The sequence below is a fragment of the Bos mutus genome, chromosome 9 (assembly GCF_027580195.1).
Source record: "Bos mutus isolate GX-2022 chromosome 9, NWIPB_WYAK_1.1, whole genome shotgun sequence".
Lineage (NCBI taxonomy): Eukaryota > Metazoa > Chordata > Mammalia > Artiodactyla > Bovidae > Bos > Bos mutus.
In genome coordinates this window covers 74,856,752-74,883,643 of record NC_091625.1, presented here as the reverse complement: position 1 = coordinate 74,883,643, position 26,892 = coordinate 74,856,752, and the positions used below count along the sequence as shown (strand labels likewise).

Genomic DNA, 26,892 nt, shown 5'->3' with positions numbered 1-26,892 from the left:
TGAGACAGGTGAAGTAGGGAAGTATCTCTTTTAGTAAATTGAAACCCAAACACTCAAAGCTTTGGCAGCCAGGGAGATCTCAGCCTGTTTCCTGAGCTACCTGTGCCTTCTGCATCTCTTACTTGGCTCCTTCTGCCACCATTACTTTGGCCCTCAGGGATGGGTCATACCCCCTTTTCTTATCCACAGCATACTAAGGTCAGTGGGCCAATGACAGCTTACTGCCTATTTTTTGTAAAGTTTTATTGGAACCCAGTCATGCTCATTTACTTATGTGTTGCCTATGGCTGCTTTCACACTATAATAGCAGAGCTGAGTAGTTGTGACAGTCACCATTGGCCAACAAAACCTAAAATATTTACTATCTGATCCTTTAGGGAAAAAAGACCAACTCCTGGTCTAGAGTGTAACCCAAGTCTATATCTTTTCCCTTAGTTCCCTTAACATATCTGGAAAAAAAAAAAAAGCTCAAACTTTCAAAGGGATTTTACTAAATATTTTCAGAAAATAAAATATAAAGGAATACAGAGAATAAAATAAGCAAAAAATATTCTGACACTGGACTTTAGTATCTGACCCTGCCAGTTGACTCAGCATAGCACATCAGCTGCTGCTGCTGCTAAGTCGCTTCAGTCGTGTCCAACTCTGTGAGACCCCAGAGACGGCAGCCCACCAGGCTTCCCCGTCCCTGGGATTCTCTAGGCCAAAACACTGGAGTGGGTTTCCACTTCCTTCTCCAATGCATGAAAGTGAAAAGTGAAAGTGAAGTCATTCAGTCGTGCCCGACTCTTCTCGATCCCATGGACTGCAGCCTACCAGGCTCCTCCGTCCATGGGATTTTCCAGGCAAAAGTACTGGAGTGGGGTGCCATTGCCTTCTCCAATAGCATGTCTAGTCTCTGCCAACTAATCCAGCCCCAAAGGCAAATTGCAAACTGCAGACTCCTGGCCTTTTCTACTCCCAGCCTAGTTCTTGGTCCACATTGCCACCTTACGATCCAACATTTGGGAACTAATTCCCAGACCTCTTGAGACCCTCTGGTCAAAACTCCAATAGATCCTCCCAATTTCCATAAGCATCTAAGTGCTGCAGATCTTCCTCAAATGACTGAGCTAGTAAGAGACCTCATCCTTCAGACAAGGGTGTTGTTTAGACAACAAAACCAACAGTCTAAAAACTCACAGTAAATTCGATATCCCAATGAGGGTCAGTAAAGAGATGGCTCTATTTCTTAATTCCCAACTTAAGAGACCAGATCTCCTAGAGAATATATAAATTACTGGAGGTAATCAAACCTACTGATGGCCAATAATCTGAAACGGACATGAGAAAAGTCTGTAAATAAGCATAGATATGAATGTAGTTGCTGAAGGGTATGGAACCAGAAGAACTGGAGGGAGAGGCAAGAAAGACCTCTGGAGGGATGGAATTTGGAAGAATGAAGGATAAGAGCAGACAAGGAAGATCTGTATTACTAAGAGTCCCTCTGTGACAGGTTGCCCCCTCCCAACCTCCCCTCTACATTGTTTCCTCCCTGGTAAATTATATCATGGCTTCCCCAGTGGCACAGTGGCAAAGAATCCACCTGCCAGTGCAAGAGATGAGGGTTGGATTCCTGGGTCGGGAAGATCTCCTGGAGAAGGAAGTGGCACCCCACTCCAGTATTCTTGCCTGGGAAATCCCATGGACAGAGGAGCCTGGTGGGCTACAGTCCATGGAGTTGCAAAAAAGTCAGATATGACTTAGTGACTAAATCTTAAGAAATTATTTCCAGAGCAGCAGATACAGCAACAGGTAATGAGGGGCAGGGGGCTTGTTCAGAGTAGCTGAGGCGTTAATGGCTGGGTTCCCTGGTGGCTCAGAGGTTAAAGCATCTGCCTGCAATGTGGGAGAGCTGGGTTCGATCCCTGGGTTGGGAAGATCCCCTGGAGAAGGAAATGGCAACCCAATCCAGTATTCTTGCCTGGAGAACCCCATGGACAGAGGAGCCTGGTGAGCTATATACTCCATGGGGTAGCAAAGAGTCAGACATGACTGAGCGACTTCACTTCACTTACTCAAAACAAAACAAAATAGAGAGGAAGAGAGCGATTGAGAGGGAATTTGAAGAGATCTTAACTCTGTAGAGAAACAGACTCAGTCATCAGCCATAAAACACACTGCTCAAACAATCACTCTTATATTCCCATTTCATAAGTAAACATCCACAAAAAAATGGAAGAAGTCTGTGACTAAATAGTAATTCTATGTCCCTCACCTAAGCAGAATGAATTTTTATAGCTGTAAGGGAGCTATTTACAGATATTGTTGTCCACAAAAGATAACAAATTTCCTCAATATTGCATTCTCTGTCTGCCCAATAATTTTTTAAACTCAACAATTGTCTTTAATCACAGGGTCATGGAATAAAGATTATTTTCCTTATGAATTAAGATGATATAGACTTTGAAATAACAATAAAGACACTTATCAATAAAGATAAGATTGAGTTTGATCATTTGTCTTTGGATTTTTATCTTCTTTTTTTTTTTTTTTTTGGATTTTTATCTTCTATACTAGCATTCCTAAGGAAAAATGGATGAGGTCAAAAACACTATAATTAGCATTTAACTTCAAAGGAACAAACATCTTTGTTTCTGTGGGATTGATCATTGGGCTCCTGATCAGCATCAATTTCATTCTAATGGACACTCTGTTTTCTGTTTTACAATTTACACTTGAATTCCAAGTATTTCCCTTTGATACATTCCTGAAAGAAGATTCAGACAAATTGTCTGTTTTTTCTTTTAAGTATAATATTAAAATCTCCTTCTCTGCCACCCCTCTGGATGCCTCATTAAAATTTTTTATGAGCCATCACCTTCCTTCTATCCATGGAGGTTTTCGACGGGAGAGAGAGGTTGGAACAAGATGAAGAGGATGTTTTCATCAGAGGAGGATTGTTCCAAGATGAAAAAGCTCACAGGAATAAATGATGTGTTTCAGAAGAAGGAAGGGAAAAGCAAAGATTGGGAAGATTCTGCTCCTGTGGGTGTCAGCCCCGCCAGAGACACTGCTCACGAGTGACATGTTTCAGATCACTTGACACGGTCATGCAAGCAATAGAAAGTTATATGGTTTTTAGTCTTCAGGTAGCATTGAAATGATAATGTGGGTGGATGGGGTGGGGGGGGAGTGAACTTCTCATTTTGTATTTAAATTACTTTTGAGCTAGTTCTAGACTGTGGAGGAGTCGATAAGCTAACCAATTCATACACACTCACACCTCCCCTCTCCTCCACAGCCTCACCAAAGTTTCCCACAGACTTACTGTAGCCAATTCATCACTCACTCAAATTGCATTTATGGAGGGACTGGTACCTGTGGGCATCATGCTATGCCCTGGCAAAACAGATGAAAGAACACATTTCCTGCCTCTAATGGGAAAGTCAGACAAGGAACCAGATAACTACAATACAGAGAGGGAAGTCTCCTGTTATGAGATGGACGCTATGTGCCAGGCATCCAACCCAGCTGGGGAAGGAGTACAGAAGGTGAAGGAGAGGGAATTCTTCCTGGAGTTGACTGTTTTGAAAGATGGATAGGTGTTGTTCAAGAAAAAGGAAAGATATTGCTAGCAATCCCAGTTGTACAATACCAGGATGTAGGATATGAACTGAAAAAGTTAAATTTGGAAACAGGAACTGGGGCAATCATAGAGGATCTTGAAGGCTACACTACGAGTTTGAACTTCATTCCAAAGTTGATTGGAAGCGATGACTAGTATTTTTAAGAAAGGATTACCCTGATTAGCGGTCACCTCCTCTCTAAATGACACCAATCAGGAAAACTAACTAGGATAAAAGGCAGGGCCAGAGCAGTGAGTGTGAGGACCAAGAAACAACAAATGGTTCAAGAGGATTTATAGGAAAGAGGGGTACCAAAGCTGTTGATGGATTGGCTTCTGGTAGAGACAGAAAAGTAAAACACAGCATAATTGGTGGTACAATTCAGGGCTCAGGAATATGGAAAATCATAGACGAGGAGGAAGCGAAGAGAGTGGATGCAGTTGAGATGATTTCACTCAATGAAACATTCCACGGGCGACTGATACAGAGATGTAGAGCTCAGGAGACAGGGCAGGTTAGAAAGGCACATTTGGGTGCCATGTGGCAGGTAGGAGAAGGCCAAGGAGAAACAGAGAGCCCAGAGATCACCTGCATTTCAGGAACCCTAAAAAAGAGACTGAGAAAGAGAAGGCAGATGGACAGAACGAAAACATAAGAACCATGTAAAAGCCAAGGAAGGAACATGTTTCAGAGAGAGTGACGGATGGGGACAAATGCCACAGAAAAGTAATGAAGATCAAGCTAAAGAAGGAACTTGGCCCTTGTAAGCACAACATCTTTGAGGATCTCTGCAGAGCAGTTGTAGCGCAGTGGTCAGGCTAGAATCTAGACCTCAAAGACTGAAGACAAAATGGGACAAGGGAAAGCAGAAACGACAAAGCAGACCCAAACTTCAGGAGGCTTAGTATAGAAAGCTAGTGGAAAGAAGGGACAGAAAACAAAAGACTCAGGTGCCCAGGAGGAGTGTGTGTGTGTGTGTGTGTGTGTGTGTGTGTGTGTGTGTGTGGAAGGGTAGGGAGGGAGAGAGAGGTGAGTTTTGCTTTAAGAAGGTGCTGTCCCCTTTTATTTCCTGCCCACTGAGAACTCTGGGACTAATCTAATCCAATACTCAGGTTTGAAATGAAAGAAGAATCATATATGTGGTGCAGGAATTTATAGAACACTCGCTGCCATCAGAGCTTTGTGTGTTTTCTCCCCTTTATCATCCCAGCAGTTCTACAGCATGGGCATTATTATATTCTCTCTTTAAACTTCTCAGGGAACTGAATCAGCAAGGTCCCTTGGTTTGCCCATAGCCCAGGGTATGTAAACAACTGACCTGGAATTTGGTTCCATTTCTGTGTGAATCTAAAGCACCAAGGCCCTGGGAGTGAGAGGGTCAGCCCTTCTCTAGCAATTTCACCTCTAGGAGCCTGGTTCCTTCTCTGTGAAATTAAAGCTTTGGACCAGGAGCTCACAATCCTGTCTTGCTTCTAGGCAGTCAAGACCCAAGAGTTCTGTCCAAGAAGCAAACGGCTCAGTAAGCGAACGATGTGAAAATCCATCTATTTATCTTCTTGCCACTTTAACTCCCATCTACACACACCTGAGCACACAATTCTATTCTTTTCAAATACCAATTTGAGTCTAGGAGGAATTGAGTTTGCTGCAACCTAAGCAGCTGGCTCGGCAAGATGAAGGCCCACTACACTAAACACAAAACCTTTTCCTGGGTAGTTTCAGAAAAGTTACTCTGGAAGGAGATCTTTCTTCTTTCTCTTTATACCAGGTTTCTTAATACAGATATATTTTTAAATGTTGACTTACCATTGATATGTACTATACATTCACAAAGATGTACATACCCAAAGTATGCAGCTTTATCAATTTTCACAAGATGAACATATCCTTGAAACCAGCACCCAAATGGCTGCCACTTTTTGAAAATTATTTATTCATTTCCACAGTTATAAAGTTTCCTTGGTAATTCAACTCTCTACCTCAGAGTGAATTTAGAAGGGCTAGCTAATTATAGCTTTAACTGTAAAACACTTTGACAAACTTGAAGTAGCTAGAGAGCTGCTTAAATTGATTATAATGTCACATGGCTTCTACTTAAATTATTTCACCTGGGAAAATGTCAAACTGTCCTCATTAACAGATCACAAAGGAGATGTGTTTGAAATTCATTTTAATGGAGACTTGTGCATTTTTTAAACTATTGTGAGGCAGCTAGTAACCTGAAATATTCCTGTTTGAGTTTTGAGTCAGTCTCCTTCCCTTCTCATAGCTCTGTCTACGTTCCTTTTTCTGTAGCTATGGGAAATCTTGTGTTTGAAAGTAATAATGATTTCCCCAAACCTTCATGTATTACAAGTTGGTCATATGGTTGGTTATCACTGGTCCTTGGCTTCAAGTATTGGTTTGCAGGCATCATTAATAATATTTTGTACAAAGCCACATTCATATTTTAACCTTCTCCAGGCATGGGCCACCTTTCAGAGTCTGATCTCAATCTGTGCTGTGCTGTGCTTAGTCATCCAGTCACATTTGATTCTTTGGGATCCCATGGATGGTATCTTTGTGACCCCATGGACGGTAGCCCACCAGTCTCTTCTGTCCATGGGGATTCTCCAGGCAAGAATACTGGAGTAGGTGGCCATGCCCTCCTCCAGGGCATCTTCCCCACCCAGGTATCAAACCCAGGTTTCCCGCACTGCTGCTGCTGCTGCTGAGTCACTTCAGTTGTGACCCCATAGACGGCAGCCCACCAGGCTCCCCCGTCCCTGGGATTCTCCAGGCAAGAAAACTGGAGTGGGTTGCCATTTCCTTCTCCAATGGATGAAAGTGAAAAGTAAAAGGTAAGTCACTCAGTCATGTCCGACTCTCAGCGACCCCATGGACTGCAGCCTACCAGGCTCCTCAGTCCACAGGATTTTCCAGGCATAAGTACTGGAGTGGGGTGCCATCGCCTCCTCCGCTCCGGCACTGCAGGCAGATTCTTTACCATCTGAGCCACCAGGGGAATTCTAGGTTATTTCTAATCTGGAGGGGCATGGTTTGAAACCACTCAGGAGGACTCATCTCAGTGTGGGACAAGTAAGCAGAAAAGCAACTGGTCTCTTTTGAGGATGATGCTATCTCCTCAAGGGGAATGGGGGAGGGAGAACCCCCTATATGACAAAGACTCTGACAGTAAAATCTAGAGAATTTCAGAGTGAGCAGCAAGAAGAAAGGATAATTTAGCTGCACAAGACTTTGGTCCCAGAAAGTCAATAAATAGTGCACCAGCTATTGTGGTTATTCCACAGTGATATGAATGGAGGAATAAAAATGCTTTTTGTGGCATAGAAGAAGGAATCTCCTTAATATTATTTCTATTACTGATGTTTGGTGTCCAATCATTCCAGCCTGACTGGGAATTGCTAATATGATTGGTCCCCTTTCCATTAGTTCTTTTGATAAATCTAGTCATTTCACATTACCTCTAATAAATTTGTTTTTCTTCCACTTGCCAACCTGTCTGAAAGATCTGGCTCACAATCTAAACTTGAACTATCTGTAGACCAATAGTTCTCAGTGCCAGTCTGTACACCTCTAATATTTTACAGTTAAAGCTATAATTAGAATTAGAATTTAGCCCTTCTAAATTCACTGTGAGGTAGAGAGTTGAATTACCAAGGAAGATTTATACCTGTGGAAACAAAGAATAAATAATTTCCAAAAAGAGGCAGCCATTTGGGTGCTGGCTTCAAGGATATGTTCATCTTGTGAAAATTGATAAAGCTGCATACTTCAAGTGTGTACACTATTGTGAATGTATAGTACGTATTAATGACAAGTCAACATTTAAAAATATATGTATATTAAGAAACCATAAAAAGATCGCCAGGATAAGGTGATTGAAGATTCATACCCTGAGGATTGAAACTTCAAGACAGGAGTAGCAAGACAATTAAGGAAAGAGGCTGGGCCCTGCCCAGATCATATATTTCTCATTCTTTAAGTCAGGAGACCTCCCTGACCACACAAGCACAGAAAGCCTCTTTAGAGGTCAAAGTGGAGTGATGCTAACTAATGCCAGGCTACCCATAGGCCTTAGCGGTAGAATCCATCTTGGCTAAGAGATGCATGCACACACATGGGAAGATACTGAGATATACCAAATGCGGACTGTGAATTAGGCAAATCAGAATTTTTGGCCAAAGGAAATCCAGAAGGCATGCCTCATATCAGTGATTTAAACTGCCACGAGGGGGCAACTCAGGGACTATCCCTCTGAGTCTGCCCATGTGTCTATCCACATATACTGTATTATTTTTCCTCTTAACAAGTACTTATTTGCATCAATACTTTCTGTCTTTGTGGAAATTCTTTTCTGCAAACCAAAGCTCCAGGGCCCTTGTCACTGACCACTGATCCAGTAGCTAGGATTTGGTGTTTTCATGCTGTGACCCAGCCCCTATCTCTGGGAATCCAAGCCCTACTTCAAGACTTGCAAGCTGAGGCCACTGAAGATCAGGCTTACCAAGACAGTAAAATTTAATCCAGCTTTGGTAGTTACCAACTTTATTCTGCCTTGGAGTAAACATCTAGAGTTGGCAAGTGAATAGTCTGTTGCTTTGCTTTGCTTTTGGTACTGATCTATGTACTACTTTGGACTGTTAGGTCACTCACCATGTACATGTCTTATCTTTTCAAGGAGAATGTTAGCTCCTTAAGAGCAGGAACTAAGTCTCACTTACATTTTTTTGTGTGCCCAAAGTATCTTACTCAACATAGTGCCTAAGAATACTTGTTAACTGGATGATTGGTCCAAGAAAAAACCTGAGAGATCATATTCATATTTTTTAAATTTAGAAATATACTCTCTAATTTTGATCTGTCATAGTAGTTGTAGAAATCCAGTCTTTTTCAAAATTAAACTACTGTTGCAGACATTAAACAATTCAACCATCCAATAAGGTTGAATATCACTCAGAGAGATTAATACCTTTCCTTTATTATTTCTAATAATCACTTCAGATGAAAGTGAGAGTCGCTCAGTCATGTCCGACTCTTTGTGACCCCATGAACTGTAGCCCACCAAGCTCCATGAAATTCTCCAGGCAAGAATACTGGAGTGCGTAGCCATTCCCTTCTCCAGGGGATCTTCCCAACTCAGGACCAAACCTGGGTCTTCCACACTGCACGCAGATTCTTTACCATCTGAGCCACCGGGGATCCATCATAATCCATCTCAGAAAAGATAAGCCTTTTTTCCCATAAGCAGCCAACAAAAGCATCACAAACAAACTAAATGCTGCTCCACAAAATACTTTAGGTCATATTCTTATTCTCAGCTTTGCCAATGTGTACAGTCTCAGGAAAACATCATTTTACATATCTGACAACGAAAATTATTCTCTCAGCCACGTGCAACACCTCTTAAGCAACTCCATGAGAATGACATGAATAGCAGGAAATAAGAAAGGTGCTTTGGGATGAATGGAAATGAACAATGTAGGGACTTCATTGACCTTCTCAGAGAAGACAGTCTTTATAAATCTTGAATAGTGGTATTATTAAGTATTTCATATGCAAAAATATGAATATATCTGTTTTGCTAATTAAGATGTCTGTTTAACACAAGTATTTGGCACCTCATTTAAATAATTATCTACTGAGGTGCCTTGTGCTTCTGTGTTGTATATTAAAAGTGTTCAATCAGGAGAAATTCTAGCCTGCGTAAGAATGTTTGTTAATTAACAAATTTGGAGATTTAATCAGAGTACCTCCGGCTTTGGAAAAATCCTCAAAATTAAGCTAACAAAAATTAGAGCTTGCATTGTTCATCCAGAACTAATAGGCTCTGGCAGGCATTTGAATTTATCCTCAGCCTTAGTTCCATTGATTAAGCCACTTTTAGAAAGCCACCTTTTCTATCTTTCCATAGCTGGACTCTTCCTACTCATCCTGCTTTCCTAGTTTCCCAGAGGATCTTTTTCCATTTTGAACCTGCAAACAAAACAACAAAAACCAAATTCTTTGTCTGTGAATGTCCAGCTTGAGTAACAATGACTTGCACAGATTTGAGGACAACATAATTTGCAAGTAAGAAATGCACGGTCAAATTAGTAAAAAAGGAAGAATAATTAACTAAATGTCTGTGGCATAATTTGGTTTTTAATATTGTGACAACAATGCCATAGCAGGAAATTGAAGGAGGATTTTTATTGCACCACTGCTTTTCAATGTCTGCCTTTGAAGGGCCTGTAACTCCACATTTTCAACACAGAAGGAATTCATGCATTGAGCAAGCACTTACTAAACACATACTAGGTGCTAGAAAGAACATGGTCACTAGAAATACAAAATGAACAAACCCAAACCCTGCTCTTTGGAAGTTGGAGACTCAAATACAAAAACATAAATAAGAACATAACTTTGGAAGATGCGAGGGGAGAGTCCTCTAACAGGTGTTGATATGGATCTTACTAGGGGAGGCTAAGGAAGTTGAATAGGTTCTTCCAGTGTAGATGTGGTAACTTTATTTTTTAAAAAATATTTATTGATTTGACTGTGCTGGGTCTTAGTCGCAGCATGTGGGTTTTTTTAGCTGTGGCATGCTAGCTCTTAGTTGCGGCTAACATGGGATCAAACCCAGCCCGCTGTGTTGGGAGCGAAAAATCTTAGCCACTGGACCACCAGGGAAGTCCCCAATGTGGTAACTTTCTAATCTAAACAAACCATTTTAGAATCTGTAAAGCAAATCATTGATTTTGTTTTTAATCAGATTTTGACATGTTAAGCCCTTAAAAATAACCAAGGTGTATACATAGCTCTTAAAACAACAAAAACAAAGAAACATAAAACATTACTGAATCTCTTTGATTATCCCAGTTTTCAAAGAGGAAATCTGAGGCCACCCTGGGTAGTAATGGGAGCCTGGTATAAAGCACGGGCTCCTGCCTTGCAGTTAATTCTTCACACACCTCTTTAACGTCTTCCTAATGTTGAATGAAGACTTGGTAACTAGATGTGATTTCTATTTCAGGAATTAGTCAATTGTCTTCTAAAGGGAAAGACCTCCTTAACTTTTCTTATTGAACCATTAAACCTTAAAATTCTACTGAAACCAGAATTTCTATTAGATTCTGAAACAATACCTCTAACAATATGCACCTTCTTCCTTGCACTTGAGTTGGTGACTACATATTTCTCTATTTATCATCGTGTTTTAATCAAAGGTTCTCTTGGCTGTGACTTAGATTGCGTTAGAGCTGTTTGTAATACCTATGTATGCTCAGTCATGTCCAACTCTTTGCGGCCCCATGGACTGTAGCCTGTCAGGTTCCCCTGTCCATGGAATTCTCCAGGCAAGAATACTGGAGTGGGTCGCCATTCCCTACTCCAGGGGATCTTCCTGGCCCAGGGATCAAACCCTCATCTCTTATGTCTCCTGCATTAGCAAGAAAAATTTTTTTTTCCTTTTTTTCATTTTTTTAAAATTTTATTTTAAAACTTTACATAATTGTATTAGTTTTGCCAAATATCAAAATGAATCCGCCACAGGTATACACCTGGGAAGCCCAGAGACACCTTTGAGGTCACTGGTTTACTGCCAATATCAGCAAACTCTTCTGTTGTCCTTAAAAAAGGATCCTTTGTCAGCACCAAGAGAACAATACCATTAAGAAAATGGGACCAAAGACCTTAACCAAAGAAGGTATACAACTGGCAAATAAGCATATGGAAAGAAATCCCACATCACATGTCATCAGGGAAATAACAAGTTAAAACAACAGTAAGATAGCACTATACAGGTATTACAATGGCCAGGACCTGGAACGCTGAACACCAAATGCTAGTGAAGATATGGAGCAGCAGGAGCTCTCACCCATTTCTGCTGGAATACAAAATGATATGGCCACTTCGGAAGACAGCTTGGCAGTTTCTTTCAAAACAAAACATATCCTTACCATACTATCCAGTAATCATATTCCTTGGTATTTACCCAAGCAGTTGAAAACTTGAGTCCACACAAAAAACTGCACATGCGTGTTTTTGCAGCTTTATTCAGAATTGCTCAAATTTTGAAGCAACCAAAATATCTGTCAGTAGGTAAGTGGGTAAGTAAACTTTGGTCTATCCAAAAATGGAATATTATTCAGCACTGAAAAATAGGAATATCAAGCCAAAAAAGGACATGGAAACTAAAACGCATATTAAGTGAAAGAAATCAGTCTGAAAAGGCAAATTGCAAAATGTAAAACTTTTCCCTATTTGCCTATCCAATTCATTTGAAAATTGAACATTCCTCTTGAAAGAAAAACAGGAAACTAGTCTTTTGAACTGGGCTGCTTGCAATGGGCTTCTTTAAGGCTAAGTATTCTATCATTCCAACTATGTAACATTGGAAACAACCAAAGGATCAGTGTTTGCCAGGAACTGGGAGTGTGTGAGAGGAATGAATAGGCAGTCCACAGAAGATTTTTGGGGCTTGAAAATACTCTATGATATTATAATGATGGATGCATGTCATTATACATTTGTTGAGACCCATAGAATATACAGAACTGTAATGTAAACTACAGACTTGGGGTGATAATGATGTGTCAATTTGATTAATCAATTGTAGCAAATGTATTGCTCTGTGGGGGAGGATGTTGATAACGGGAGAGGCCATGCATGTGTGGGGCAGAGGATAAGTGGGAAATCTCTGTGCTTTCAGTTTCACTGTGAACCTAAAAATGCTCTAAGAAAATAACGGTTTTGCAAAAAGGCATCTGTTTTCTGTTTGTTCACTCTCTTCCATGGTTCCTTCTTCCCTTACTCACTAGGTGCATTTTCTCTCTTACTAAAATATATATACATATATTTATTTATTTATTAATATTTGGCTGCAGTATGTGGGATCTAGTTCTGGGATCAGAATCAAACCCAGGCCCCCTGCATTGAGAGCTTGGAGTCTTAGCCACTGGACCACCAGGGAAGTCTGCTAAGCTCATTCTCTTGCTCTTTTTTAGTGTTATCCTTGAATGTTACCTGGCTTCCTTAAGATAACAGTGCTGAGTAGCCACTAACTGTTCTGTTAAGACCCACACTTCTCCAAACTCAGGGTGACTGGTATCTCAGGATGTCTTCTTCTGTGGTCCCATTAGGGAGATTGCTGGCCTCCAATGAGCTCAGTCTAGTCATTTCCTCTTTATTAGTTATATTGATCACCACCCCCAGAGGGATGACAGAAACCCTGGCACAGATATTAACTCCACAGTAGAACACATTTGTTCATCAGCCAAGAGCTCTTTCAAACACTGTTCAAAAGATTAAAGAAAGGCCAGGACGACTTCACTCTTCATTTTTTTGTGTGACCTATTTCTATCTTCCCTGGCTGAATTGTTAACAATGTTCTATATTATTTTTCAAGACAAGCATCCTAGCCAAAAAAAAAAAGTTTCTTTATGAACATTTTTTATTGGATTGAGCCACAACAAGTCTCCTAAAACCTGACTGCATGGAGCCCCGGGGCGCCAGAAGTGCTGGGCAAGAGCTCCTTCCTTGCAGAGCAGACCTCCAAACAGTGCACCAAAACTTCCTGCCTCTGCCTTTATGCAGAGACTACACAGCCAATGCCTTATTCAGCAGATTCAATTTACAGCATTTTATTTTTCAAGAATGGCACTTTAGGGAAATCAGGCTTACCAATTGGGCCATCTTAAAAGAGATTATAATTAAATGAGAAAACTGAAGTTGTGTTTTGACTTTTCCTGACTTGGCTTTCTTTTGTCAGTCAGTCAACAAATATTAATTGAGTACTAGACTGCGTTCTAAGCAGAGTGCTGGGCAGTGGGAAAGAGGAGGGCAGATAAGACAGTGGAACACCTGCCTTTGTGCGGTGAACTGTCTGGCCTACTGGCCCCCTTTCCACAATCATCTCTCCATATGGTGATGGAATTAAAGGGGACGGTGTTTACTTACAAAGCCATTCACATTTATCACATGGAAGAGGTAGTGCCATCCTATGATTACAGCAGTGCTCTGGAAGGCTTAGGGAATATTAGGTAAAGTGAATTTCCCTTTATACCATCACAATGACAGTAAGTGCCTACTGAAATGGCCGCTTACCAAGTCGGTAATAATGTTTACAAAATATATTGCAGATTTTGGAAGACAGCCACTAGGCAAATTGCAAAATGTAAAACTTTTCCCTATCTGCCTATCATTTGAAAATTGAACATTCCTCTTGAAAGAAAAACAGGAAACTAGTCTTTTGAACTGAGCTGCTTGCAATGGGCTTCTTTAAGGGTAACTGTACACAGCAATTATTGATGAGAAAGAATGGTAGCCCTCCAGAGAACTGGGCAATCAGTGTGAAAGCACTCCACATACAGTCAAGACTTTTGAAATTCAGACATGACCTGTGTTAACTCCCAATAATCCAAGGCAGGGGTGCTATACAGCAGAGATTTATAACTGGTATTATTTTATTCAATCACACCATAGATTAGCACTCTAGATTCGTCATAATTATACAAAAAGCCAGTCCAAGACCAATAGTATCTCTCACCCACTGAGAGACATTTGATGCAAGGACACATACACACATATGGCATGCATGATGCCAAATAGCCAAGCAAAAAGCAAGAAATTTGGTCCACTGTCCAGACCTCTCTGAATTAGGTCTTCTGCATCAAGATAGAAAAAAATAAAGATTATCAGGTTTTTCAATTTTTCAACGTGTTTTGACATTTTAGCATCAAATAATTAAAATCAAATTTTCTCTCTCCCGTCACATCACAGGAAAAGGCTGATCCAGAGGCAGAAAAGAACCAAACATATTACAGCATGTGAAGAGATAAAATCAAACACTTGCCCTTGATAATAAGTTATTGTTCCTTCTGTTGCATCAAGTGTATTTTATGGATTATTTTCAGAATATATCACTGAAGTTAATCCATTGTTACATTCTGGCAAGTTCTGAAGATCTATCAAATTAGTTTGCCATAAAGGATGGATTTCAGAAAAGTGATGGTTCTACTCACTTGCTTTTGAGTTCCAAAATCTTTTCTGTAGTGAAATCAAAGAAAGAAATGATAAATAGACATTACTCAGATAGCTAAGGAAAAAATGATTTTTCTCATTTGAATGCACTCGATATATTCAATTGATTCTGTTGGTGTAAACCATGAACTAATTCTTATTTAAGTTCTACTACAGAATATTGTGCTTCCTTGATGGCTCAGCAGTGAAGAATCCACCTGCAGTGCAGAAGACTCAGAAGACGTAGGTTCAATCCCTGGTCCAGGAAGATCCCCTGGAGAAGGCCATGGCAACCCACTCCAATATTCTTAGTTGGAAAATCCCATGGACAGAGAAGCCTGGCTGACTACAGTCCAAAGTGTCACAAAGAGTTGGACATGACTAAACATGCAAAGAATATTGCACTCATTGAATTCTATCTGCTGCTAAGTCACTTCAGTCGTGTCCAACTCTGTGCGATCCCATAGATGGAAGCCAACCAGGCTCCCCCATCCCTGGGATTCTCCAGGCAAGAACATTGGAGTGGGGTGCCATTTCCTTCTCCAATGCAGGAAAGTGAAAAGTGAAAGTGAGGTCGCTCAGTCGTGTCTGACTCTTAGCGACCCCATGGACTGCAGCCTACCAGGCTCTGCCGCCCATGGGATTTTCTAGGCAAGAGTATTGGAGTGGGAATTCTATCTATTGTTAATGAGATCAATGGGAAAAATGGATACTAGTAACTTACTTTATATATATATGGCCATCCCTGTGGCTCAGTCAGGAAAGAATTCGCTTGCAATGCAGAAGACTGTTTGCAATACAGTAGCCCTGAGTTCAATCCCTGGGTCAGGAAGATCCCTTGGAGAAGGAAATGGCAACCCACTCCAGTATTCTTGCCTGTAGAATCCCATGGACAGAGGAGCCTGGTGGGCTACAGTTCATAGGGTCATAAGAGTCACAAGACTTTGTGACTAAACCAGCCACACTCTTATATACAGTCCTGTGCCTTCAGTAGTTCTGTAAATTAAAATGATGTAGCGAGTATAGGAAGTCTGGAGTCCTGGGACGTTACACACAGAGTGTTGGTCAGGATGACAGTGAGAAGGAAGAGAAGAAAAAGAGTAGGAGGAAGTCCTCATTCCCTGCCTCTTTTTTTTTAAATCATTCTTTCTCACTGTGACAAGTGAGATGACAGTGTTTTTTGGTGAGAATACTGGCTAAACTGCTGAACTAAAAAGGAGCTTGAATACAAAATCTCAACAAAAGTGCATTTCTCTCTCATAATAATCTTAAAGTAGGGGTGGGGTTGTAATGGTAGAAACCCTCACTCACAGGAATATTCAGTTTATCAGTTTTCTTCTAAAGACACTATAACAGGATACTATAGACTGGGTAGCTTAAACAATCAACATGTATTTCTCACAATTCTAGAGACTGGGAACATATGAGACGAAGGCATCAGAAGATCCAGTGTCTGGTGAGGGCCTGATACCTGGATTGCACATGGCCAGCACCTCTTTATGCTCACCTGGCAAAGAGCAGAGACAGGAGGCACGTTCACCTGTGTTTTCTTATAAGGGCACCAATCCCAGGTAAAAGAGCCACACCCTCATGACTTAATCACTCCAAAGGCCCAGTCTCCTAATACCAATGCCTTGAGGGTTAGTATTTCAACATATGAATTGGGGGTGAAGGAGGGAGACATTAACATTCAGCCCATAATAATGTACATTGTTTATTATCTGTTTTCTTTTCTGCAGAGGTGATTCTAATCTGCTTGCTCACGAACAAAACTTCCGTTCCAGCAGCCTCACTGACACAAATGTTTTCACTGTGGGTTAATTTGCTTTTTTCCTATTTAAATGAGGTTGGAGTTCTCTGATGGCTCAACAGGTAAAGAATCCACCTGCAGTGCAGGAGACACAGGAGATGAGGGTTCAATCCCAGGGTCAGAAAGATCCTCTGGAGGAGAAAATGACAACCCACTCCAGTATTCTTGCCTGGGAAATCCCATGGACAGGGAGTCTGGCCGGCTACTCAGTCCATTGGGTAGCAAAAAATAGACATAACTGAGTGATTAAACACACAAGGATCCTTTCACTGTATAAGAGCAATTTGATCTCCTTCGCTAAACACTTTTTGTTGACACTTTTGCCCCCTTTTCATCTTTCTGGATCATTTTTTTTTTAACTCTTGGTGACTATGGGAAACATTGTCCAGTTATGTCTTTCAGATAAACTTTAGAAGATAAACCTTAGAGTTTTTATTGCCCTTAACAAAGAATGTTTGGCTAGTCTTCATCCTCAAATTAGCCCTTTTGGAAGTAATCCTTCATGTATAAAGAAATCACCAATTACATTGACTATAAAGAAATAGTTTTAAAAAGGAAATAAACTGTTCAGAAGTTGGTATATAATATTTACTTATTTAAGTGTTTGTTGAATCAAGGAATAAATTATAGGTGGATGGATTAAAATTGATGTTGCAATGAAAAAACATTTTGTTTTTCAACTGTATTTTCTTTCTGATGCAAAATTAACTATCAAATTTAAATTTAATATCAGTTGGGAAGATTTGGCTTAAAGAAAAAGAATGCCCCGCTACAAGTGACTTTAGAATAGGAATTTGTCCTCTCCTGTAACAAGACGCCTGAAGTAGGCAGTTTCAGTGCTGCTAAATGAGCAGCACAATGAAGGCATCAATAAACAGGCTTTTTCCCTCATTTTCTTGTTTGCCCTGAACACATCACTGTTCACACTAGGATTGTCCACTTGAGGCTGCAAAATAACTGCCATAGTTTCAGAAATCACATCCCTACCAACTGCATACAAAGGCAGGATAAAGGGTTAAGAGCATCTTCTTATCATAGAGAACTGGCCCAGAACCCCTTTCCTAGCATACTTACTCATTCATCTCCTTCTCTAGCTGCATCACAGGCTCTCTGCTAAGCCAATCATTGGCAAAGAGCTATGGGTCCTCCATGAAGGCTTTAGAAAAATGATGATTAATCCAACAGGGGGTTGACCCACCTTCCCTGAGCACATTGCTGCTTGTACTCAAACAAGTTTAGAGTTCTGTGTTCAAGGAAGAATGTGGGAGGGGCTGGGAGCCAACAGGTGGGCCGATAGCCAACTTTGCATTAGCTACAAACTTTTCCAGAATAACTTTCTCTATCTATCTAAGCCTCCTATATGTGTGCATGTGTGTGTTTTGTGTAAAAAAAATTTAAAGCCTGTTTATATTTTTGGCCACACTGCATGGCATGTAGGATCTTCCCTGCTACCAAGGATGGAACCTCTGTCCCCGGCAGTGGAAGTAGAGTCTTAACCACTGGACTACCAGGGAAGTCCCAGGGATGACATTTGTGGATAACTATGGCTTTTCCACATTCTTGGAAGAGAAGAATTATATTGTCAAATGATTTCTCTTTTGTTTTAGTGCCACAGCTCTTCCAGGTACTTCTTCAGAAAAATAATAGGAAAATAAGCATCTTGGGGGCTTAAGCCTAGGGTAGGTGTGACTGTGGGGAAGGCACTGTCCTGGGCAGGAATGGGCCCCACAGAGCAGCAGGCAGGGCCCAGGTGACAGAGGACCACTCAGACCTCAAGAGCAGAGACTTCCGATACCGACTTTTAAGTTTTCCTTTCCTGCACTGAAATGTCCTTAGGATAGGTAGTTGTAAGCATTCAGTAAATCTTATCAACTGCATCCCAACATCAACTTTTTGTTATTAATAGCAGTAGCTGGTGTTAAAAACAAAAAAATGGAGCACAGGAGCAGGTTAGGGAGAACAGCTTGAAAGAGCAATTTCAGGACAGCAGAAAGCATTTAACCAGAAGAAGCAAACTCATAGAGGCTGAAAGTTGGTTAGCAATGCTGGGGGCTGGGAAGATTCAGGGAAAATAGATAGTGACTTCTAACGGGTACAGGATTTCTTTTCAGGACAATGAAAATGTTCTGGAATTAGACAGTGGTAACAGTGGTACCATTCTATAAACATGCTAATGACTATCATGCACTTAAAATGAGCAAATTTTATGGTATGTAAATTATATTTCAATAAAGTCTTTTTTTTAAATGATCAACACAGCATCTGGGAACAGGAAGTAATCAGCAACACTGAGCATGCTCAGTGAATCCTCAGAAACACTAGTCTGAAGGTCTGTACCTCTCAGGGTTATTTAAGGTGAAGGATTAAGTTGACTTGTTTGAATATTAAATGAATGATGGACTGGAAAGTCTAGAGATCTTGGGGACTTGGTTATAATAGCAATAGAACCCCTTTCTTGATTCTGTTTTCATGGTACCTCAACTGCTCTCTGGGTCCCTTAGTGCTCACAAACAGGAAACTGTTCATACACACACACATATAGGTTGTATCCTTTTTCTTTCTGAGGACAGCAGACTCGATGGTCCTCACTGAGTTGCAATGAACAAGCACTGGAACTACCCACCAGCACTCCCACATTCTCCAGCTTTATGATGTCAGGTTGAATGTATCTCACCAAGAGGCAGGATAGCATAATGGTGAGACAGACAGGCACTGGAGTCAGACTGCCTGGGTTCAAATCAGCTCCCACATCTACAGGTCACCAGCTAAGAGGTCAGGGAAAGTTCCTTAGCTCTCCACACCTCAGTTTACTCCTTGTATTATTGGGATAATATTAATGCCAACATGTAGAAATACTGTAAGAATTACATGAGTTAGTCCATGTAAAACACTGAGAACTGCACCTAGCACCTAGCAAGGACTATAATAATAAACCTCAGATATTATTTATAATAGTGTGCAATACAAAACATTGCTCCAACACCCAGTGAGTTTGAGAAGCATGAATGTAGGATTCAACTGAATTGTAAACTGAAGACAAAGATGATAGGTAAAACCATGGTTTGTTTAAGACCATGGGTGATACAGAGTAGATGGTAATTTTTAAGAGACCAGAGTGGCATATCTAATCCCTAGTCAAGGGTAGGGGTAAAAGCTTGTGTTGGTGAAAAATGAAAAACAAACAAAATAAGCAACAAACAAACAAACAAACAAAAACCTCTTCTGGTCCTTTTACCCCACCTTGTTGCTAAAACCCAGTCATTTATATTTGTGTCACTTGTTATTCTTTGTTATTGAAAGTGGCAGAAATCTCAGTGACTAAAGCAAATAAAACAATAAAAAAAGACCTTGTTTTATATCTGACAATCTGAGGTCTAGTGCTAACTTACAGGAAAGTCATCTGAATGCCAGGGCCCTGGGAAATCAGGACTCTGGACTCAGTCTTTCTCTCTCTCCCACGCTGGTCCACCTCTCTGTGTTGATTTTTCCTGTTGTATCTTTTCCTGGCGGTAAGATGATAACAGCATGTCTGCCCCACCCCCACCCCATCCTTCTGGGTTCAAGTCCAGTGAAAGGAAAAATGTTGTTGTGTTTAGTTGCTTAGTTGCATCTGACTCTTTATGACCCCGTGGACTGTAGCCCACCAGACTCCTCTAGTCATGGGGTTTCCCAGGCAAGAATGCTGGAGTGTGTTGTCATTTCCTTCTCCAGGGGATCGTCCCAACCTAGGGATTGAACTCACATCTCCTGCACTGGCAGGCAGATTCTTTACTGCTGAGCCACCAGGCAAGCCCAGAAAAGAAAAATAGGAAACTTAAGTCTTACCAAAAGTACCTTTGCACCTCCTTGGCTCCGACAGTTCCCATGACCATCCTTGAATGAATGGAGTTCATCCATCCAAGTAAAGGAAATGCTTCCACTGGATTGGTTGGAGTGTCTCTACAAATGTTTCTACAAGTCTATTGACAGAAAAGAGTTAATCTTTTTGTAATAAATGCAAACCCACAGTTTTAACCAAAAGGGAATTTTTTCAGTGAAAAACAATCATTTTATTGATTTGTCTGATAGTGGACTTAAAAAATATATACTTTGTTCGGTTTTGCTGCTTTTCACAAATTCTCAGCTTCACAGAGTAGCTACAGGATGTTGCCTTCTGGCATGCTGGCATTACCTTTAATGCTTATTTTGAAAGAAGTCATTATAACTCTAGTCAACCATTTCTAACTGCAGCCATATGACAGCTCCTACCACTTAAATGGCTTCTAGAGGTGACTACGGAAACATCAATTGCTGATGAAAACAAGCAAGCCAGAACCAATCATAAACCGTCATGATGACACTTACCAGCTTGTAGAGAAAAACTGATGCCTCTGCTTTTTGCTTGGTTTTCATCTTTGGAAAATGAAGAAAAATAAAGTCTCAGAAACATGCTGGCAAATGATGAGTGTCTTCACCTTCCAAGTACACTCTGGGAGGGGCTGACAGGAAGACTTCCCCTGGCTTCCCGCTTTTATTATGTTTCAAACTCCATCTTAACTGAAGTCAGATGTGGATGGCTCTCATAAGGCAGCATGAGGCAGGACTTAATTCTACTTTACCTTTCCTTGACTGGAAAATGAGAGTGTTTTTGATGTGGTTGTTTGAAACCAAACTGCCATGCTAATTTAGAAGTTCCTGATGGAGGGTGCGCCCTGTGCCCCAGATACTAAACACCACTCATAGGGGGCAAACACAAGCCACACAGCAACAACAGAACACAGGTGTGTCTAAGACAAATTTCTAACAATATACCTTTTAGTAGAGACTCATACTTTATTTTGACAAATTTAAGATAGAAAAATATCATAAAGTGAATATAGCAGTTGCTCTTTTTGTAACACGGTTTAGGATGTGCAGTGCGACTTGAAAGGCCTAGCTTAACTGAACGGTCTCATTTCTGTTTGGGTTTCAGTTAACACTGAATTATACATCAGCCATTGCATTTGCTTGAAAGAATACTGGACACAGTAAAACTGTTTTTTAAAAAGGTTATGGCATTCAATAACAAATATTACAAAGCAATGAACTAAAAAACCTTTCAAATATTTTTAATTACTAAAAGCCAACTTTAAACTTCATGATTAAAGCTAAGAATTCAGTTTCAAAATAGTTTTAACATTTTCTACCAATAGAGTAGAGCACTTATATATTTTTTGAAAGTAAATTAGAGTAAACATATTTCTGGTGACTTTAAACAGTAAACATTAATTCAGTGTATTTAAATATGTCATTTCAATAATATATTCTTCCGAAGTGGCCATAAAAACTATAGTTCAAACTATCGTCAAAAAGGTGCCCCTGCATGTAATCTTTGAACTTAATTAAGTGCTGCCATCATCTCTATGCTCCATCTTTGGAGGGGGTGGTTGAAGGACTCTCCATACATGCAGATATTTGGTTATGGTCATAATGACCAAAAATGTGCTAGGAATCTGCAGCTGAAACCCTGCCTTTGTTTCTTAGTCACCTTCACATTCTTTTGCCTCTCTGATGCCTCTGGTATTCTCAGGCTAAAAAATTCACGCGGGTACAACATTGTTGCAGTCAGGCATTTCAGCTTCTTTCTTTGCTCCCCTTCCCCACTCAAAGCATGAAACTGGGCGGCTCCTCATTAAAATATGTCATCTTTCACATATAAAATAAGTGTATGTACATATATACATACGTGCATTTCCTTTTCAAGGACTGGGTAACTCCTCATTGTCTATCAAATAATCCTTCTTTACATACTTGGCTCCCCTAACTAACCTCCACACTTCGAGGTAAGCATCCTTTAATGAACTCCTGCCCACTTCTTCAGGGCTGTCTGAGATCTGCGAGCTCCTAGCCATCAGCGAAACCCCTCTGGGGCTGCCCCTAGCCTCTTGCCCATCCCGTTGAGTGGAGCCACCTGCTGCCTTCCCACCTTCCGACCCGCCATTTCCACCCTCTGCGGGCAGCTCCTCCATGACGAATGGCAGCTGATCTCCACTTGGCTGCGCCTCCTCTCCCCCCGGCTGTGTTTCCAGGTCCTCGTAGTTGATCTGCTTTCTAGTTTCCAAAAATTTGGCCGCACAGTAAATGATGGAGCCCAGGGTGTTCACCACGACGCCAGCAATGAATAGAGAGGTGGGCTCCACGTCGCTGAAGGCCACCATACCCACAGTGATGGTAGCGATGCTCTTCACCACTCCCACGAAGCTGGTGGTCACCGCCGAGTTGATGTAGGTGCAGTGCAGCGTGGTGAAGTTCATGGCACAGCCGATCAGGATGCACGCCACGAAGATGGTCACCATGGCCGGGTCCTTCCAGCCGGGGAAGGTCCAGGCGTGGATCGAGTCGGTGCTGGCAAAGGATAAGACGACCAGCAGCGGGGTGGCGGACACGGCGATGACGTACTGCGCGGTGAGCGGCCCGTGCTCCGTGTCTGCGCTCGCCTTCTGGATGAGCACCAAATAGGCGGCGTGCACCAGCACCGCCAGCACGCCGGTGACGTACCCGATGGGGTCGCCGGTCAGGTCACCCGCTCCTGGAGTGCATCGAGAGAGGTCCGAGGAACGTAGGGCAGGAAGGAAACAGAGAAGACACTGGGTTAGCGGGAGTTGGTATCCACGGGGGGCAACGGCGTAGGCTGGAAAGTAGGGTGTGCGCCCTAGCTCTACCCACGCGTATCGAAAGGAAAAGCGAAGTACAGTCAATTGCCCAGTTCAAGGCAGGAGAGGCGCGCCCTCCCTTCCTTATCCTCGGGGGCGTCCCGTCTACCTCTCTCCAAGACAGAGGCTCAGGACAGCACCGATGCCCTCGGAGTAGGCGCTGTGGCTTCCCCGAGCTGGCACGGGTGTCGCCTGGGCACGTGGTACGACTGCCGCCTCCGTGGGGCACAGAAGAGAGAGGGGGGTCCCGGCTTGTGGCTTTCCCCGGGCAGCGTGGGCATGGGGAGACCCTCGAAAGAAGGTTGCCCGCTCCGCAGGCACCCATCTCGCTCAGTCCTCCACGCCCAACCTACCCGAGTCTCAATCCGCCCACCTCTGCCTAGAGTCTGCAGCCCCCTGCGCGGCGCCGGAGATCCCAAGCTAGCCTCGGGGCTCAAACTTGGCTCGCATCGTCCCTGCCCACTCCGGCCCCGCGTGACCCAGGGAAGTTCTCGACCCCCACCTTCCGTCTCGGTCTGGGGGCTCTAGCTCCCAGGCTAGGGCGGCTCGCCCACCCCCTCCCGGAGGAAGGAAGAAATAAAGGGGGAAGACGGAAGGGGGAGGGCGAGGAGGGAAGGGCTTTAAAGAGCGAGACAGGGGCGGGGGTCGGAAACCCGGACTAGTAGTGGGAGTGAGGGCTCTAAAGGAGGAGGCCGGAGCGCAGAGGAAGACTCGGCTGGGTCTCAGGGGTCCCATCTGCTAGCGGAGCCACCGCGTTCAAAGCTCCCTGCCTCAGTCTCCCCATCTGGAAGTGAGGGCTTTGCACTGAGTGATCCCTGAGGTCACTGGCTGGTGGGGCGGGGTGGGCCGGGGGTCCGCGCGGGTCCAGCTCACCTGCCAGAGCCGCGCCGCAGGTGGTGATGAGCACGGCCGCGAGCACCCCCGGCGAGGGCGCTCCGTTCTTGAGCACCAGGACGCCGATAAGCATGGTGACCAGGGGCAGGCAGCGCTTGAAGACCACGTACATGGGTAGGCTGAGGCCGCGCAGGGACCAAAGCGTGAGGCTGGACTGCAGCGTGGAGAGCACGGCGACCCCCGCGAAGGAGCGAGCCAGGTTCAGGCCGAAGGGGGGCACCGCGATGAACCCCAGGCGCCGCAGCAGCTCCAGGCTCAGCGCCGCGGTGGAGCTGGTCAGGCACTGCACCAGGGTCAAGAAGGAGAACTGGTAGCGGCTGATGAGGAACTTAAGCAGGATGTTGAGGGAGCCGGAGAAGACCCCGTGCGCGATGGCCACCGCGATGCCCAGAACGCGGCCCCGGCGGCACAGCTGTCGCATCGCGCCTGCCCCGCCGCACCCGGCTGTGGCGAAGCTACGGGACCGGCTGGAGGACAGCGTGGAAGAAGGCCGGGATGAGCCGCTGAGCGAGGGCGGTAGGGGCGCCCGCCCAACACCGCGGCGAAGGGCAGGGGGCGCCGGCTCGGTTGCGGAGAGAAGGCAGCTCAAGGCAGGCGTCCTCGCGGCTCGGCGGTTCCGCGTCCGACTGCCCCGCAGCTCCGGGGAGGCAGAGACGGGGGCGGGGGACTCCGAAAAGTGGCAGAGGTGGGGGGCTGGTCTGAGAGGAGTGGCGGGAATCCTAGCGACAGCGACTTGTAAGTAGGTGACGAGCGGCGATGGGTTGTGTCCCACGCGGTTTCACCGGCAGGGAGGACGCTCTGCGGCTGGAAACCTCGGCAGCTGCCGCGAGGGGGACCGGACCTGCTCCCCTCGGGCGCCCCAGCACCCACCCGGGTCGGGTGTCGGAGCGCGGGCCCCTCTTCTCCTGCATTGCCAGCCGCTCGCGCTCGTCCCTCCTTCCCGGATCCCGGCTGGGGGATCGCGGACACAGCTAAAGATTTTAGAAACAACAGCGTTCCGGGGTCGCGCCGCGTTTATTAGCCTCAACGAATGAGAGCGCCCTCAGCCCCCTTCCCCGCGAGATGCAGCGGCTTTTCCACCCACGGTTTCTCCCGGCGCAGCCGCGGGACTGTTCAGCTGCCGGCCAGGGAAGAGAGAAACTTCGGTTCCCGCGGGTTTCGGGGCTCCCGGATGCTCGGATGCCAACGCCCCACCGTTGAAGGAACCCAGAGTCCCCCCAAGGACGCCACCGGGGCGTGCTTCACTTAGGGCGCGAACCGGTCCCTTCCAGTCTCAGGCGACGCGCTCTCCAGTCCTTGCTCCTTCTACGGAGGGACCTGGGATTACGCTCGCGGCTAGGAGCGCAGGGATGTTACGGGGCGCGCCGTGGCCTCGCGGGGCTGCAAAGCCTGGGGGCCGGGGGCATGGACGTCTATTGCAAGCGAGGCAAAGATGTGAAATAAACCAAAAAGCAGACTCTGAGTCCAAGTAGCGTCTAATGGTTCCGGAGGATCGCCGGGGCGCCGGTTCCCAGGGGTGAGCCGGGAGCGACTGGAGGCTCTAGGGGTTGCGGGCGTGGAGGCTGGGGAGGGCACAGTCCCAGGGGCGGGAACCCGGGATGAGACTTGATAACAGCTTTCTCTGGATCCGCGCAACCTACAGCCCGCCACTTTGGAAAGCAAGACAACCCCTACCTCGTGGCTCCCCGGCCCAGGAGATGTCCGCCTCCCACAGGACTGGTGGACTGTTTACTTCTTATTTGACTCAGAGTAAAATAATGAAATTCTTAATTTCTGCAGGTGCAAGACTTGTGTGTCCCATTAATCTGAATTAAGTTTTCTGTAAAGTAACGTCCGGACCAGTAAACTCAGCATCAGAGGGGTTCGCCCAGCCGAGGTTACCGCTAAGAGTGAGCACAGTTTAGTTTTCGTGCTACTTAAACAGGATAGGCTTGACCAGGGCTTGGGAGCAAGGAAGAGGGCTCGAGATCGCGGCGCCCTACCTCTCCGTTTCCTTCACTTCTGTTACCCACCAGGATCCCAATCTTCTAACTACGACAATAACCTAATACACACGATACATTTCCCCAGCAGTTCCTTTTTTGTCCTCCACACTTCCACCGCATCATTTCCAGTCCAGATGTTGAAGCCACGATTATTATTGGTGCCGGAAGGAAAAGAACAGTTTACGTCGGGGATAGGTACCATCATAGCGATCTTTCATCTTAGCCAGCTTTGTGTGTGCTGGGAGCTCACGTGGGTGGGAGAGACAGACCTGTCTCTAGCTGGGATGCCCAGGGCCTAGTAAGGCCACCTCCCTGCCCCCCCACAGGTGAGTGTATTCAAGAAAATGTTTTCAGAATGGCCCATGTGCCAACTTTCCCGGAACAACACTGGATAGTATTATAGTTACATGCGTGCTTCCGGTTCCCTGGGGAATTCGTGGGTTTCTGGGTGGGTTTTTTTTTTTTTTTAGCTACAATCTTTGGTTACACACCATTGGCTATTTCAGGGACTCTGTTCTTCAACTGTTGATGTTATTTCTTTAGAAAATGAGGTTTGAAGCAACAGTTGAAATTTGTGTGTGTAGTATAAGCCTATATTTAAAGTACACTCATAAAAACTTTTGAAAATTAATTTTTTAAAGACAACATCAGCAAATACCACTGTTCTACTTCTGGGGGCTGTTCCAATCAAAGAATGGTGGTTTTAAGCCATATTAAGTGAATATAAAGAATTGTCTGCACAGACCTAGTTTTGGAATGATTCATTTCTGCCAGCAATTATAATTGCTTCCATTTGTGATGCTAACATTAAGTAAAAGATTTGAGGCTGATTCAGCTATCTTACTCTTCTCATTTAGGCAAGAATATTTAGCTTAATTTGAAACCTGCATTGGCATGGAACAGTGCATTTTCTCCACTTTACT

General features: G+C 43.8%; 1 protein-coding gene across 1 annotated transcript; it reads right to left on the bottom strand.

Annotated features, from left to right (window-relative positions):
• Nucleotides 1–21,239: 21,239 nt before the first annotated feature.
• Nucleotides 21,240–24,462, bottom strand: SLC35D3 (solute carrier family 35 member D3). Its single transcript, XM_005899099.3, has 2 exons — nucleotides 23,964–24,462; nucleotides 21,240–22,966 (listed from the first exon to the last, which is right to left on the bottom strand). The coding sequence occupies exons 1-2, from the start codon at nucleotides 24,403–24,405 to the stop codon at nucleotides 22,137–22,139; spliced, it is 1,272 nt and encodes a 423-aa protein (XP_005899161.2). The 5' UTR covers nucleotides 24,406–24,462; the 3' UTR covers nucleotides 21,240–22,136.
• Between the last annotated feature and the right edge of the window lie 2,430 nt (nucleotides 24,463–26,892).

Excerpts from the sequence above, each read along its gene's own strand:
- SLC35D3 (XM_005899099.3), bottom strand. The coding sequence starts at position 24,405 with ATGCGACAGCTGTGCCGCCGGGGCCGCGTTCTGGGCATCGCGGTGGCC. Across the intron at positions 22,967-23,963 it reads CTGCGGCGCGGCTCTGGCAG|GAGCGGGTGACCTGACCGGC; the intron begins GTGAGCTGGACC and ends GATGCACTCCAG.